This window comes from Myotis yumanensis, unplaced genomic scaffold (genome assembly GCF_028538775.1).
Source record: "Myotis yumanensis isolate MYYU_CA2020_CCGP unplaced genomic scaffold, mMyoYum1.0.hap1 SCAF_5, whole genome shotgun sequence".
NCBI classification, from domain to species: domain Eukaryota; kingdom Metazoa; phylum Chordata; class Mammalia; order Chiroptera; family Vespertilionidae; genus Myotis; species Myotis yumanensis.
This window is the reverse complement of record NW_027223756.1, coordinates 58573910-58591775: the sequence shown is the minus strand read 5'-3', so window position 1 is coordinate 58591775 and position 17866 is coordinate 58573910. Positions and strand designations below refer to the sequence as shown.

General features: G+C 35.5%; 1 protein-coding gene across 1 annotated transcript in view; it reads left to right on the top strand.

Moving 5' to 3' along the window:
* The window catches only part of TLL1 (tolloid like 1), a 164925-nt gene that overhangs the window by 107144 nt on the left and 39915 nt on the right, over window positions 1-17866 (top strand). The window contains exons 10-12 of the mRNA XM_070415358.1: window positions 5171-5273; window positions 7748-7864; window positions 9032-9177. Coding sequence (XP_070271459.1) covers window positions 5171-5273; window positions 7748-7864; window positions 9032-9177 — 366 coding nt within the window. The remainder of the gene's footprint in view (window positions 1-5170; window positions 5274-7747; window positions 7865-9031; window positions 9178-17866) is intronic.

The following is a 17866-nucleotide window of genomic DNA, read 5'->3' as shown; positions in this document are numbered from 1 at the left end:
GCACATATATCAAGGACAAGCTCTAGTGATATCCTAGGCGAGCTCTGAAAAATAGTTGACGAAAGCAAGATACCACTTATCATGGATTTGCAGAGATAAGAGAGCTCAGATCTTGGAGTTAGTGCAGTTAATTCAGAGAAACATGGAGAGCACTGACTGAAAAAGGAAGGAGGGGGACATTTTTAGCAGCATCGCAGAGTATCATCTAGAGAAGTTGCAACTGATTGGATATAAAGTTGGAGTGGGAATTAAGGAAAGGGAGGTAGAACATACATACATAGCCCATGGATACAGACAACAGTGTGGTGAAGGTCAGGAGAGAGGGGGGCAGAGGCTGGGTGGCGGTGGGCAAAGGTGGAGGAAATGGGGGTTATCTGTAATAGTGTCAGTAATAATAAAACATACATACTAAATATAACAAAATATAACACAAAATTAATTTGTACCAAATGGGATACTTGCAAACTGTTTGCAGCAAAGTATATAATCACTGAATGAAACCTCTACTAAATTATGTAATGTATATATATGGCTTCAGAAATAATAAAATCTATTACATTTTTAAAAGACCCTGTGAGTAATTGGTGATGATAAATCAAAATTTTAAAATCCAGATATCACATATGTTTAAGCAGAAAAATTATTTTCATAGTATAATTTAACTCCTGTTTCTCACCTGTCATATAGTTAATCCCTGATGGAATTAGAGATCTATCTGAGTCAGACAACTAGTCTGTTGTAAGGCAGGGCCTTGAACCAAGGCCACAAGCTTCCTTGTCCATCCTTTACATTTTAAAGTAAAAAATCCTTTCCTTTGACATGTTGATTTTCCTGAGAAAATTTAAAGTTGAGCCTATATTGCCCTAGTAGCTGATTAAGCTCAGTGGGTAGAGTGTCCGCCTACAGAGTGAAGAGTTTAGGGTTTGATTCTGGTCAAGGGCACATACCTCAGTTGCAGGCTCAGTCCCCAGCCCCAGTCGGAGTGATTGCGGGAGGCAACCAATTGATATGTTCTCTCACATCCATGGTTCTCTCTCACTCTCTCTCTCTCCTTCTCTCCCTTCCTCCCTCCCTCCCTTCCATTCTTCCTTTTTTTAAAAAAAATCAATGGAAAATAGATCCTTGGTGAGGATTGACAACAACAAAATCGAGCCTATATTTTTGTGTTTCCCAGTATAGTTAGATTAAGTAAATCAGATTATGTTTTTATTTCATAACTGTTGTAGCATTTATATTGTGATAGATGCCTGAATATGTATCATGGAAATAATAATAATATAGGAGAATCTTAACAATACTTCGGATTATTAGTGTTTTCTACACATTATCCAAGTAAGCCCTTCGGATTTAATTGTGCTGAGATCAGCTTAATATGATGACCTCCATGTTACAGTGAAAATATTCATTCAAACTCAGAAATTTTAAGTAAACTAACAAACTGAGAAGCTAGAAGTTTAAGCCTGGCTTTCTGACTCCCAATCACAGACGGCTTCTAGTTGTAGGAAAAGATGCAAACTTTTCCCTTTAGCATGATACAGTTCAAAGCTGAACAAAAATGTAATGATCAATTATTCCAGGAGTTGGCACATTTTTTGGAAAGGATATACAGTAAATATTTTTAGCTTTGCAGGCTATACAGTCTGTTTCAAACACTCAGTTCTATTGTTTAGTCCTAGAAATTATGTAAAGTAATGTTTCCAACAAAACTTTCTTTATAAAAACTGCCTGAGGGCTGGATTTGGTGCATCGGGCCTAGTTTACTGATCCCTGTTCTGCTCCTATCCTAGTCTTATTTCTGAGAAGAAAACTGCAGTTTCCCTAGAGAGTTTATAAGTCTTTCCGAAGCTGCTTCTGGATAAAGGCCAGAAATCTGTTTAATTTACTGCTTTTGATTCTAATATCTCTTTCCAAAAAACCACTTCATGCTATCAGTATAATTGACAAGATTTGTAACATCTTCCCCATCCTCAGCACAATAAGGTATAAATGTTCTAATTGATCTTTCTATGGTGCTCATGGAATTAGTTTAGGTAACCAATAACATCTTCATCATTCTGACAAAAGTTCATTGATTAATCTTCCTCTGAAGACTTACAAACATCTGGTCCCTAGACTATTGATCCGTCTTTCTTCAATATTCTTCACCTTCTTTGCATCATTGGACAGCAAAGTTTTTAATAAGCAAACTCCACCACAATTGTATCAATTTAACTTCACAGAATAACAAATAAGACTCTTGACTGATAAATGGGAAATCTTAAAATTGTTCCTTATATCTCCCTCAATCACCTGTTCCAAGGGAACTATGGATACATTGATAAATGGTAATACTTATCATAAGAAATAAAACATCTATATAATTGTGCTCAGTAGTTTTTATTTTGCCATTCTTTGGGAAAAGATTCAACATATTTGCATAAAATAGTGTAATATAAAACAATCAAGTATTTTCCAATGCTTATGGTTTATAATTCATGTATGGATTCTGCTAGCAACCTTAGGAAAGGGCCAGCATTTTACTTCTAAATCAGAGCCCTCCGATTTGATTTTTAGAAAATCTATCTTTATTACATTTTCTGCTTTGAAAGGGCTCTGTGTTTTATATTAAAGTAGGCCAGTTTTGTTTCTCTATGGTGCTTGGCGTTTAAAATAGAAGTTTCAAAACAAGATAGGAAACTTTTCTGTTTAGAGTTATTCTCCTTCCAAATGTGTGTGTGTGTGTGTGTTCCAGACTTCAAATATTAACTATTTGTTAGCAATCCAAACACATTGTTTCAATTCTGAATAAAGTTTGATGATATACATAACTTCCAATTTAGCTCATCTTTTTTACCTCGTTGAGGAGGAAGTTGAATTATTCTTACACTAGTATAAAACTCTCCTTTAAAGCCAAGAGGGAAGGCACAGAATAAGCCTTGGGGCCTACTACTGTTCATGTCTGTATTCTAGCTGTGCCAACTCTGCTGTAATAAATGAATTCTTATATGTTCTATACAGACTTGAATCCCTTGTGATTGCCATAAGGGAAATACAAATGCAAATGAAACTTAACACTGGTAGTATTGACTGAGAAAAAACCAGAAATTATTTCCCAATTATATCCTAAGAATGACTTAATGTTGTATTGGTATTCAGAGATAGAGGAGAAACATTTTGGGATCTTCAGAAAAAAATAGTTCAGAAATAATGCATTTTGATAATCAACTGTTGAGGATTATTTACAAAGAAAGGAAATGATAAGTACTTTATCCTTGGCTATTTTGGACATTTTTGTAAGCATTTTTGAAGGTATTTGGAATGATAAAATTAGATGCAGGAGAAGAAAAGCAAAGATAAAAGAAAAGCTGTGAATAAGGTAGATAAAAATAAATGAATCATTTTCTTAAAACCGAATTATGCCACATCTACTGTATTACATTTTTTAAAGTGTGTCTCTATTTTTACATCCTTAGTAGATTTCATCTCATTGTAATCTAGAAAGTACATTTAAAGAAATTTAAATGCATTCAATTTAATGGTGAAATGTTAATGCCATTATTAGGTACAATTGACTTTCATTATAGTTTGATAAATTCTTAGTTTCTATCTCCGTAAAATAATTATTTACATATGCAAGTATAACCAACTTTGCTGTACAATATTATGGGTGATCATTGTGATGCTGAGATATAAGGTGCCATGAAAAATATTTATTGTTATTCTGTATCTTCATTCTTGGAAAAAGTGAGCTAGCTAAGGATTGGTTTGCCTTAATTAGTACTTAACTTTCTGTTAAATATCAAGAAAGGAGAGAAGTACATGTTTTCTAACACAACAATGGTAGTAATTTCTTGAATATGGATTCAGGATTGATTGATATATCTTTTTCTTTCTTTTTTTAGTCATTCCTTGAGAGTTCTCTTACATCTAGATTTTTATATCATCACAAAAAGATTATTTGTGTATTGTTACAAACTATAGTTTTATATTAGAGGCATTTCAAATACTTATATTTGTTGCTTATAGCCAAAGCCTTCATTTTCGGGAATAAAGAACAGGTTAATCAAATGCCTTGATTATCTTAGCTATTTTAAGCAGAAAAGAGTTAGAATGAGTTGTGTGTTTTTTAAAATATATTTTTATTGATTTTATCAAGGAAGGGAGAGGGAGAGAGATAGAAACATCAATGATGAAAGAGAATCATTGATCAGCCTCCTCCTACGTGCCCCATACTGGGGATTGAGCCTGCAACCCAGGCATGTGCCCTGACCAAATCAGGAATCAAACCATGACCTCCTGGTCCATAGGTCAATGCTCAACCACTGGGCCATGCTGGCTGCGCCAGAATGAGTTTTAGAATATAAAAGAATATCTTCCAAATATACTTTTTTCATCAGGTAGGTGAGTTTCTCATTAGTTTGACTCTTCTTTGGATGTAATGAAGTAATAAAAAGAGTTACATATTTGAAAAGTAAAGTCTTTTTATAAAGCAATAAGGAAATTGTCTTGCCAAGAGCTGTTCTTGAATTATCTTCACAAAAAGCAGCAGCATTTCAAAACAAAGTACAGAATAAAGAATCATGTGTAATATCTAACTTGAAAGGTCTTTGAATATATATATTCTTGGATCTAGAGAAGCATAATGACATCTGCCTTTGATTATACTTACATGGACAAACTCAAATTCTAGAGCTGTTCTTGAACATTTCAACATACACAATAATATTATGTTCTTGGAATATGGCACATGGTGGTTATTTTTAACATGATTATATATGTCTGGTCGCCTTTGAAATAAATTATTAAAAAGAAGACATTTATGGCAAAATCAGAATTTTCATGGTTTAAGTCATGTTTATCTTAGAAAATTCAAAATAAACTATATGAATAAAGGTTTCTGTTTGTTTCACAGTTGGTCAAATTTACAGAATCTGTACTTTAGTTGCTAAAATGTTTGTGCTTTTATATTGTTAAACGTAGTGAGAATGAGAAAATCAGGGTGGGGTGTGTGTGTGTGTGTGTGTGTGTGTGTGTGTGTGTGTTATTTGTAAAGAAAAATAAGAGAATACTAATGTAGAAAAAACAATTAGCATGTTTTCACAGTAGCCCTGGCCTCCTAACCTCCAAGAATCAAATCCCCATGTGCAGTTACAATCATTTTAACTCGGTGCTGTTTCGCTTTGTTGTGCAGATCGTTTTAAATTTTACCACGATGGACTTATACAAAAGCAGTTTGTGCTGGTATGACTACATTGAAGTAAGAGATGGGTACTGGAGGAAATCGGCTCTCCTTGGTAAGAGATCAATTAACTTCTCCGTGGCCATGCGTATAGTCTGTCCTGCCTAAAGAGTATTGATTCTTTCAAGAGTCATCTTAGAGTTAAAATTGTATGTGACCAACATATTAATTTTATTATTCTTTTTTAAACCACAAAAAACTACTCACGACAAATAGATAAATAATTAAATTGATTTAAACCAGCTTCAAATATGAGGTAGTACTCAGATCTGATTTAGAATATTGACTTGGAGTAGCGTTCACATCTATTATGCTTACAGTGACTACTCATCGCAGTGTTTCTGTAGTTTTAATTTTAAAACCATAGTTTTAATGAGAAAATCAGGTAAAGTGTGTGTGTGTGTGTGTGTGTGTGTGTGTGTGTGTGTGTGTGTTTGCTCAGGCAGCAGAATGTGAGCTGTTAGGTACAGCAGTTGGTAGCTGGTTTACTATGCCAAGCACATTAGCTAGTACTGTAAACGACACAGTTTTCCTTCTCAGAGAGTTTATTGTGGCTGGGAAGAGACATCTGTAGTTTGTGTCATAAATCATAGCTCAGATTTGATGCTCAGGGAAGTCTGCTGCCAACGTGAAACCACAGACCACACCATTAACTTACATGAGGCATTTTCCTGTTGCCCTGCTTTACATAAAGGTGAGAGCTGTTGGCATGTCAGCATCTATTGATTTTTTGGATTGTGACTTTACCTTTATTCTTAGAGGTAGCTTTGCTCAGTTGCATTTATGTACCATACAGATCTTTTTTCTTACCACCTAAAACCTATTGCATGGACACTGTTATATTAAAAGTGACAGCAGCCTTAGGAAGTCCAAGAGAGAGCCCTGTAGAAATGTTTAAAAAGTGAGCAGACATAAAGATTTGAACAAATTGAGGTTGAGGAAAACATTGTCTTGAACATTTGGTTTCTTAGCCTAGATCAGGGGTCCTCAAACTTTTTAAATAGGGGGCCAGTTCACTGTCCCTCAGATGGTTGGAGGGCGGGACTATAGTTTAAAAAAAAACTATGAACAAATTCCTATGCACACTGCACATATCTTATTTTGAAGTAAAAAAACAAAACGGGAACAAATACAATACTTGTATTTGCATGTGGCCCACGGGCCGTAGTTTGAGGACCCCTGGAGATGAAGCAATTTGTGAGGCATGTATGTGCGTCCCAAAGAAAACATTTCATTGAACTCATATTGGAGAATCAAATGCAAATTAAAACATCAAGCGCACCATCAGCAGTGTGTGGTGTCTGAGGGCCCACACTGCCCTGGTCGGATCCAAGTTTTCATGTGGAAAGCTTTCCCCACTATTTCCTCCAAAACCTTTCCCCTTTTGGTAGTCACCAGACCGGCAACATCAGAATCTCTTGGAAGGTTGTTAAAAATGTAGAAATTTATGTCCACGCCATCCCTCCTGAATTAGAGACTGTATTTCACAGACTCCCTGGCGATTCATAGACACATTACATTTGAAGAAACATTGCACTCTTTTACATGCCTGCCGTGTGCTTCGCCAGTTAGGAAGACAGTCCCTCACCTGTTCGCTGTTACTATGAATGTGTTTCACGTTGACTGCCATCGTAAATATAGGACCATGTACAACATCATTGTGAGGGGCACGCAAAAATGGATGACAATGTATTGTTTGTAGAAAAGTTTCATGTGCGTTGTCATATTTAACCATTTTGTTATCTCATTGAATTTTACCGCACAGTGGCAGACATACAGTAGGTAATGAGTATTTGTGGAGGGCTGAGGGAAGAAAGCAGGCATGACAGGATTTATTATATCCTTTGGTATTGTTCTTGCCAATGGATACACAGTTATAAAAATGTTAGAACTTATATTCCATTTTTCTGATACTACTTGCCATTCTGCCTACTAACACTGCAGATTGTAGCGTTGTAGATGAGATGGAGTGTATGCAGTAGCATGAGATCCTCGGAGCAGCGTGTCAGCCCCTCAGATGAGTCATCACTGAACCTGGCTAGACAAGGAACTCCTCTTTGAGCTGAGGCATAGCCTTAACCAAGTTACTCCCCTACAAATGACCAGACTGACAATTTAAACGGACTTCTCAGCATCATTTGTACCTTTTTTCTGTTCTTCATAGAATAATATTCCCCACCTTGATGTCCCCACATGCTTTTTTACAAGTATGTGTTTTGAGCTAGCTATTACTTCCTTCTATAGATGAAAGATACTGACAGTTGGTTAATCTGAGGATTTGTTCTAATATTTTATAAATAGACACAAAGGGACTGGTTTATTTATCTACCACTAATAAGTAAATATTAAGGTGTGGTTATGGTTCTAGTTACTAAGGATAGAGATAGGAACCAAATTAGGTTGGTGAGATAGATAGATAGATAGATAGATAGATAGATAGATAGATAGATTTTTTTTTTTTACTGTGGAAAGCAGTTAGAATACAGAGTCATATTTAGGAGTCTCTCTTTATTGTTTTATTTCTTTTAGGCAGATTCTGTGGGGACAAATTGCCTGAAGTTCTTACCTCTACAGACAGCAGAATGTGGATTGAGTTTCGGAGCAGCAGTAATTGGGTAGGAAAAGGCTTCGCAGCTCTCTATGAAGGCAAGTCCTATTGAGTTTTACAGGTTACTTCCTCTAAGGAGCTCTTAATAGAAGTATGCTTTCTCTCAAAAACATACGAGAATAAAAACCAAAAAAACACCAAACTCAGTACAGTGATATTGTAGCTGTATTTTAATTATAAGTTTTTGAAACTTTGTGTTATATTCACAAGGATGATTTTTAATAAAAATACTTGGTGAATGTAAATTGCATTTTTAGTACCATTGATGTAGTAACATATAAATGTACTCAGGGATGTGTACTGGGGGGAAAAGGACACAAGAATTCTTAAACTGCAAATTTTTTTTTCATGATGATATTAGAATATTTGAAGAGCTTATCCTTTTCCTTCGTATTGAATTTGTGTCTATTTGGTGCCTGTACTGCTGAAATGCTCTGCTAGAGGAAACTGCACAGAAAGTAATTGTGCACATTTGGAGCATGCTTGGTCTAAAGGAGCAGGTCAGCATTCAGGGAAGAATCTGCTGGGCGCTTTGTTCTATCCTCTAAGACAATACATTGGCATTGTGCTCCTGCCTTGCTCTGCTCCTGCCTGGTTGTGGGTGGAGGAGGCCCTTCTTGCTCCTGCCTCTGCTCGGACAGGAGTTTAGGAAATTCAGAAGACAGCAGACTTCTGCTTCCCTTAAACTTTTAAGTAAACGGAGGTATTTTGTTCTAAAGATTAACTGCATGGCAGTGAAAAGGGTTATTTGGACGGAGCCACAGATGTTGAGCACATGACGCTAGCCCACTGCCAGGGACCGGAGTTCTGTGCAGCTTCTCTCCTAATCAGCTCTTGTACCTGAGGTCAAAACTCGAAAGAAGCAGCTCAGGGAATCACAGAGCAGACTCACACGAAACTTGTAAAATCTCTCAAGCTTTTAAGTGTTAAAAATATGCTTTTTATTTTGAGTAAAAGTGTGGTGATTAAAACAGCACATATGCCTGTGCTGACTACTATCTAATATTTATAGTTAAGTGGCTAGAATTTTGGGGGCTTTTTTTTTAACCATCTAAATTTTTACAACAGTATAACCGGCCAACTTTGATTTTTATAACCTGGTCTTTATGGAATTACTCAGCTACAGGCACTGAACTAAAATGTTATTTTTAGAAGAAAATGAAATGTCATGTCCAGATTTACTTATTTATTTTTGCTTTCCCCAGCAATCTGTGGAGGTGAGATCCGTAAAAATGAAGGACAGATTCAGTCTCCTAATTATCCCGATGATTACAGACCGATGAAAGAATGTGTGTGGAAAATAATGGTGTCAGAAGGCTACTATGTCGGGCTGACCTTTCAGGCCTTTGAGGTAAAGTCGTTTAGGCAACCTTCTTGGAGTGTACGCTCTATAAATGACAGTGGCATTTAAGGGTATCCTCATTAAATAAGCAAAGAACCAGAGAATCAGCGTTTTAATCAGCCAAGAAGCAAAGGATTGCCTATAAAATGTAACATCAAGAGCCAATGTGTTTTTTTCTTCCCATCCTTTCTCTTGTTGCAGACATTTGCAAGATTAAAGTGCGTTTACATTATCTGTGCTATCTGAATCAGAATGTTTGAAGTACTGACAATAGTTTCTTCTGACAAATGCATAGGCTCGTTTCACAAAGCTGTTTTAAAGGTCCATTAAATAATAGAACTTTTATTTCTCTTCTAAACTAAGAGGTTAAAAGGTAGACTGTCTTTTTTGTTGTTGTTTGGGGGGAAATCCATTTTTGCCATGACACAGATAAGTGTTTATATCAAAAAGAGGGATTTCAGTGTTCTTAGGAGCTTCTGCCTTCATGAAAAATACTTATGGAGGAGGAGGTCAGCACCAGCATCACGGTGTTAGATGATGCAGATTAAACGAAAGGCCAGTCAGAATTCTGGAGCAAAGTCTGGGCCCCAAATTACCAAACTGGCTAATGAGTCATTTTTTTGTGAAGTCAAAGGAACTGAGGAATTAGAAGCCAAGCGATAGGGAAGTTATCAGGAATTTCAGAGTATGTTTAAGGCAAAAATCAGACTAGAAATTGAGAGCCCAAGTGAAAAGGGAAGAAATGATGAGATGTGGTGGTAGGTCCAGGCAGGGGGTACCAGCTGCCACAACTGGAGATTATTACTTCACGGATTAGAACACTGATTCACTGTCCAAGCAAGTTTAAGGCAGTAGGGAACCCCGTAGGCTGCCAGGGTGTGCTGAGTGCAGTGACCGTGGTGGTGACTCTGCCCCCACAGCAAGGGCACCAGGGGAATCCAGGCATTACTTACTCAGAAACCCAGAGAACATTGCACCCCCGCCTGCAAGCTGTGTAATATATTTTTTGAGACTCATCTCTACCACTTTGCATGTACCATTTAATTTCCCAAGGCATACATTTTTTTATCATGAAAAAGTTATCTTTTCTGCTGTGGTCATGATGTTTATGCTTTCAACCATTTTGCATGTTTGGAAACCTTGGTTCTGAGATCATTTGATTCACATTTGCATTTTATTATTTTAATGGAACAATAAAATTACAAATAATATTATTCAAATTAGAACATTGTATTGTTAACAGAAAACTAAAATTGGGTAGGATTCACCTACTATTTAGAAAACAGAATAACTAGTTCACTGAAAAATTATCTACCTAATAACCTCCTTACTTATATGTTGTGATATTGCAAAAATTAAGCAATGGACTGTCTTTCAATATATAATCCAATGATTTATGGAATTTTATTACAAAAGTGATGTCAGAAAATGCATTTATTCCATGTATCTAAAAACTAGGATAGTACAAAGGACAAGTAGGAAAGATTTACATCTCAAGCACTTAGAACCATGCCTAACAAAGAGTAGTTACAATAAATACTTGTTGATTGAGTGAATGAATAAATTATTACTAAGCTTTAGGATTAAAAAAATTATGTCATAATTTGGCTCACACTACATTTATTTATTATCTCTAGTTTCTGTTCTTTCTCAATTTTGATTTATTTTCTTTATTTTTAATACATTTTTATTGATTTCAGAGAGGAAGGGAGAGGGAGAGAGAGATAGAAACCTTAATGATGAGAGAGAATCATTGATCGGCTGCCTCTTGCCTGTCCCACACCGGTCACGGAACCCGTAACCTGGGCATATGCCCTGACCAGGAATCAAACTGTGACCTCCTGGTTCATAGGTTGATGCTCAACCACTGTGCAATGCCAGCTGGGCTGATTCATTTTCTTATGTCTTTTTTTTCTCCTTCATTTATATATTAGGCATATTTGAATGTCTAATAAGCCTCTCATCTTTAAATGACTAGAACCAAACCTTTGATTGTGTTGTCTTACTCACCAAGCCACTCTCCTTCAGTCTTCCTCATTTTAGTATTTACTATTTCAGTGTGTCTCTATTTACTCAAAGAATATCCTTAATTTGCCCTAACTGGTTTGGCTCAGTTGATAGAGCATCGGTCTGTGGACTGAAGGGTCCCAGGTTCGATTCCGGTCAAGGGCATGTACCTTGGTTGTGGGCATATCCCCAGTAGGAGGTGTGCAGGAGGCAGCTGATCGATGTTTCTAACTCTCTATCCCTTTCCTTCCTCTCTGTAAAAAATCAATAAAATATATTTTTTTAAAAAAGAATATCCTTAATTCTACTTTTTCTCTTTAACCCCGAGGCCAGTCTATCAGCATATTTCATTTATTTTTTTCTTCAAAACACGTTCCATATATGACCTACTTTCTGGCCATCAGTCTGGTCCCAACACTGCCCCTTCTCACAGCTCTATCCTGGCCCTACATATCCTGTTCTCCACACAGTCAAAGTGATACTTTTATAATGTCAGACAGATCATAACACTACTCTGCTTAAATTCTTTCAGGGTTTTTGCATTATACCTAAAATAAAACACAGATTTAATTATCATGGACCAAGGTGTGCCACAATTTAGTCCCAAGCTCCTCCCTCTCTTTGTGCCCGCCCCTCTGGGCCTTCCTTCCTTTCCTCAAAAATGCCAAGTTTACTCCCACGTCATGGCATTTGCCATTGATGTTCTTCAACTTCTAGATCTTTGCATTTTTCCCTCATCTCTTACCTAATTCAGATTTTTTCTCTTTTTTTTAGAATGAAGTTTAATCTATTTATTTCTAATTTATCTTTATTGTTAAAAGTATTACTTCTTAATCATCAACTCCTTAAAAAGTCCTTGCCTGGTAACTCAATTTAAAATATTTTCTTACCTACAAATGCCTACAAACCATTATTCTGGTTTACTTCAGTTCATTGCACTTACATTTTTTGGAATTTGCTATGGATTTGCTTACATGGTTATTGTTTGTCTCTCACTAGATATGATCATCAGAGGGTAGGAATCTTAGATGTCTTATTGATCACTATATCTCCAGCATCGGTGCATGCTTAATATTTGATAATGGGAGGGATGGATAGATGAAGTATATGTGGGTATGGGAGCACATGATGATTGGTAGGTGGAAATTAACATATCCTTCCTTTATCAGAGGTACATAAGTTTTCATAAAAAAGGAAATATGCCTGGATAGGTTTGGTTTATAGAGGACCTAGTGTGCGGTGTGGCTGAATTTAACTAGAGATCCAGGGTTCTGTGAAATTCAGAAGTGAAAAGGGATTTAGAGATGTCCTAATATACCATCTAAATATTTTTAGATTAGGGAACTGAACTTATGCTATTAACATAGTATCACACAAATGAGCCCTAAATCAGCATTAATTTTCAGTTACAGTATATCTTCATTACTCACAGATTCTGTATTTACACATTTGCTTACTCACTAAAACTTATTTGTAACCCTCAAATGATATTCACCATGCTTCTGGGCTATTCATGGACAAACACAAAGCAGCAAAATATTTGAGTCATCTGACATGCACATTCCCGGCTCTGATGTGCCTTATGGAGAAAATGTGTTAGACAAGCATCATTCAGGTATAAGTTATAGTGCTTTTGGCCTTGAGTTCAGTTTGAATGAGTTGACGATATTTTTAAGGTGCCTTTAATCAGAAACACACAGAAAACAAGGTTAGGTATTGATTGCTTGACAAAAACTTTGTTACCAGAAGTTTGCAGGAACCTACCGAGTATTTCTGCAGGAGCAATGTATCCACTAATTCAGTGTTTTCAGTGACTCTATGGAACTGAACCATGAATACCAAAAATTGACTGTATATATATATTTTTTTAATTTTTTCTAGTGGTCATTAGGTGGTTTATTTCATTTAGTCAATTACCTTTTTATATCAATTTATTTCTGTTTGCATAATATATTTTCAATATACGGCTTATACATTTTATGTTGAAAATGTATAATTTTTAGAAAGTCCTCACCAATCTCCAGTGTTTTGTGTTTTCCCCCCAGTTATTATTCCCTAATATCAGTCTTTGCCATTTTTCAAAAACTGTTTCTATTTTCATAACTTTTAAATCTTCTGTGGCTCTCTGCCCTTTCAGATAAAAGGGCCCTTAAGATAAACTTGTGCCCCATCCTGTTGAAATCTATAAAGGATTTACTGGCTGTCCATTATTTATACTTTTTTTGTGAATTTATGTCACAGCTTTACCTCTCCTAATGCCATTTAGGCTTTAATGTAAATATAGAAAGAAAATCTGGACAAGTACTTTGGTTAATGAATCTTGGGTGCTTTTCAACAGGAAAGGACACTGTTTGGGGGTTGTAGAGTCCTGATACTTCTATATCATCCCCTTTGTGAAGCTTTCTCTTCCCTAGTAGTTATGGGTGCGTTGCGTCTGAAGACCAGTACTGAAGTGAGCTTGTGCATGCGTGGAGATCATGATGTCTACAGTCACTTCTGTTCAGCAGCAGGGTTATTCATAAAGAAGCCCCTAAAGTACTATCTTACTTGAGCACTTTCCGTATGCAGACATACAGAAGAGAAACAGTCTGGAAGACTGGAAATGTTTATAGTAACGACTTTCAAGAACTGTTAATAAAGCAGAAAAGAAGTGAAATAAACTCAGAGCTGACTTATGTTTACCTTGAAATCTCCACATACATTAATTTAAACGGGATTAAGGTTGAGGTACTTGTCCACATTTCTACACACTGATTTGGTTGTACTTCCCTTATAGAAACCATAGATGTTTAATATTTAATAGTCTTAGCCATCAGTACTGCAAGCTGCAACATTCCAAACTACTTACAGAAATTTTTATCTTGGTACTTTGTGGACTGCCTAACTAAAAGTAATCCTTTGATTCTTTTAAATAATTTATATTTGTTTAATTTAATTAGACTAGTCTTTGTTAATGAACTAAGAAGCCTAGACAGGGAGGTCTTAAATTACTTAAAATTTTTATGCTTGTGATATACTATTTTTGGGATGTTTAGCTAAGAATATATATTAGTGGCCCCAGCTGGGTAGTTCAGTTTGTTAGAGCATCATCCCAATATGCCAAGGTTGCGTGTTCAGTCGCGGTCAGGGCACATACAAGAATCAACCAGTGAATGCATAACTAATTGGAACAACAAATCGATCCCTCTGCCCCACCCCTCTCTTTCTCTCAAATCAATCAATAAAATTTTTTAAAAAGAATACATGTTCGTTAATGACTATTAAAGAGAATTAAGTAGGTCTTCAGAATGATGGCTAAGGCTATAATTCTACTCTGAAAGATGAGCATGTCTTTGTTTAAATAAACTTGGCCAAGGTCACACAATTCATAACTGGTAGCACTATGATTGACACCAATTCCATGGCCTGTGCACTCTTGCTCCCAGGACCTGGTCACAAAGAGAGGAATTGATATTCTCTCATAGCATTAAATTCTTTCCCTTTATAACATTCTTCATTTACACATTTGTACTGTTTAATTAACATATATGTCTGTCAGTCAGGGATGTGTCTGTTTTATTCACCACTCTTTACACACTATCAAGTGTATATTTTCTGGCCATAACAGATTTTCACTGAATATTTCCTAAATTTATGAGCAGTTAAAAATAATTGTGTCATGAAGGAAAAAAATCAAGTAGGCAGCATTTAAAAACTTGAGTCACATAAAAATGAACATAAACTAGACTTTTGATTTTCACATGTTGAGAATATTTGTTTTTTCTCCTTTTTGAGCTGTAATTATATGTGTATTTTAATTAAAATTAAATAGTAATAATAAAATACTTTCATTAAATAATAAAATATTAAGTATGATAGTAAATTTAAAAATAATAAACTATTATTAAGCTTTTCTTCTTTTATTCAAAATTCCTCTTGTTGATAGGATTATTTATTAGGCTCTACTGGATTTTTCCCATTGTGGAAATTAATTTTTTTAGTGACTAATGCTTAGTGACTAACATTGATTTTGCTAGTTATATACTAACATGTTCTTCCAAAGCAAAGAATAATTACTTTAGCCTCATTGGCATGCCTCAGTGGTTGATCGTCCAGCCAAGAACCATGAGACCACCAGTTCAATTGCCGGTCAGGGCACATGCCCGGGTTACAGGCTCAATCCCAGTGGAGGGTATAGGAGGCAGCTGATCAACAATGTTTCTCTCTCATCGATGCTTCCATCTCTTTATCCCTCTCCCTTCCTCCCTCTCTAAAATATCAATAAAATATATTTTAAAAAGAATAATTACTTGAGCATTATTCCAAATGTATATAATTTCACAGGATATTTTCTATAAAAGTTTAATCATTTAGGAGCTGATTGCATTAATTATATTTTTAAGCTACACACGAACAGTCATGGGAGAGGGTTATGTTTTATTGTTATGGTAAAATAGACATAATATAAAATATACAATTTTCACCATTTTTTAAGTGTATAGTTCAGTAGTGTCAAGTACATTCAGATTGTTGTGCAACCATCGCCACCATCCCTCTCCAGAACTCTAGCAAAACTGAAACTCTATAAACAACAACCTCCCTTTCTCCCCTACCCCCAGGTCTTGGCAACCATTCTTCTCATTTCTCTCTCTATGACTTTATCTACTCTACTCTGATACTTCGTGTAATTGGAATCATACAATATTTGCCTTTTTGTGGCTGCTTATTTTACTAGTGTAATATCCTCATGGGTCATCCATGTTGTAATAGAGATATAGATATAGATATAGATATAGATATAGATATAGATATAGATATAGATATAGATATATAGATATATAGATATAGATATAGATATAGATATAGATATAGATACAGACCACGTTAGATGACCTGTAATTGATTTTAGTTCTTGCTAATTGGAAGTTGCTCGGCTTTTTCATGCTCCCTCCCTAACCTGCTAGTAAAGGCATGAGCCCCCACTGAGTAACGAAATGTAACCTTAATCCCTTCTCACTAATCTGTGTACTTGTTTTTCCCCCTTTGTGTATTTGCGTCTACTTCCAATATCTCCTAAATATCAGTTTTCTAATGGGCGCTGTGCAGAGGCATAGTCCTTACTATGATTTTCATTGTATTTTCTATATGCATGTTAGTTCTGTTTACATTGAGATAAACTTGGCCACATTCATGTATGGTTTGGTTACCTTAAAGTCTGTAATAAATTAACGTCATCATTATCCAAACAAATTTATTATATGTGCAGCTGTGCATGGCATTGCATTCAGGTCGCATATCTGTGAACTGTGTCCAGGCTATAACTCAAGAAGAAACTGCTTTTTTTTTTATAACTGTTTTTATAAATCACTGAATTTGATATTCTTTTTCTCATGGAGCTTAAAGTTACCGGCATAATATCAATACACTTATTCACTTTTTAGCTTCAACCATATTTATTTCTAGCCAATCAGTATATTGCTTGATTAAATAATTGATATAGCTGGAGCAAATGCTACTCAAGTGACATAAATACAATAACTGAAACTTTCATTTGTGCTCATCCTTACTTCTGTGGAGATGTAGTCGAAAAGGTATAGTTATAATAACACCAATATAACAGATTCATTGTGCTGGCATTCCACTTAGGGTTAATTCAGTTAAGCTGGAAAAATATGTAAACAAAGGTCATTGAGGTCATTGGTAAGCTATCCAGGATGGTTGGTGAACCGGTTATGCATTTCTGAATATTATAAATTCATATGTATGAGGCACATTTTATTTTCTAAGTAATTCAACAACTGTAGCCTTTACTATGTGAGAATACAGTGCATATTTCTATTGTGTTATCCATAACACCAGGTGCATAATATTTAATATGTAAGTTATACATAATTTATAAATAGCTACTAGTGGAATCAATCCTACAATTGATCATGAATTATTTATCCTTGTGTTTCATATAAATTATTTAAACTTATTAAGTAGCCAGTGACTATACTTTAAATTAAAATTTAAAATGATCTATTGCATATCTGTTAAAAAATAGACTGAGTTTTATTTACAGGGAAATATCCATTATCTTATTTCTTTTCAATCACTGAAGAAATATAAATTTTTGTTTCATTTTCAATAGTGTCTTTTTTGTTTTTCTCCTTGTAATACTGTAATTTTTAAAATCAGTAATTTCCTCAAATAGTAATTAAAAAGCTTTTAAAATTAATCTTCTTAATTTTTATGCTGCACTGTAATTCTTTTTCTATTAGTTGACTTCCTACTACAAGGAGCTTCTTCCGTCATTGTATGGTCTCTCTTCCTTTCCTCTTCTAGCTCCCCCTTCCCCCTTCCAATACAATTCATGAGTCAGGGGCAGTTCATTCTGTGCTGCTTTAAGCAACTGAGTGTAGGATGGCTTGCTGAGAACATGGGTTATTTTCCCTTCAGTTTTGTCTCTAGTTCAATGTTGCTTATTCTTCCATCAAGCCCTACACCTTGAGTGCTTTAGATGTTATTTTATATGACCCCTTGACTGAAGAATAGCCTTTGGCCATCTGGAAATGGTCTCATCTTTATAGAGAACTTTGATTTTGAAAGGAGTATATTAAAGGCTACAAGAAGAAAGCATATATATCGCTGATCAGATTGGCCTGGTCATCTCCAGTGACTAATTAAGTTATTAGTGCCTTAATTAGTTACTACTAGCTCTCCCTCCCCA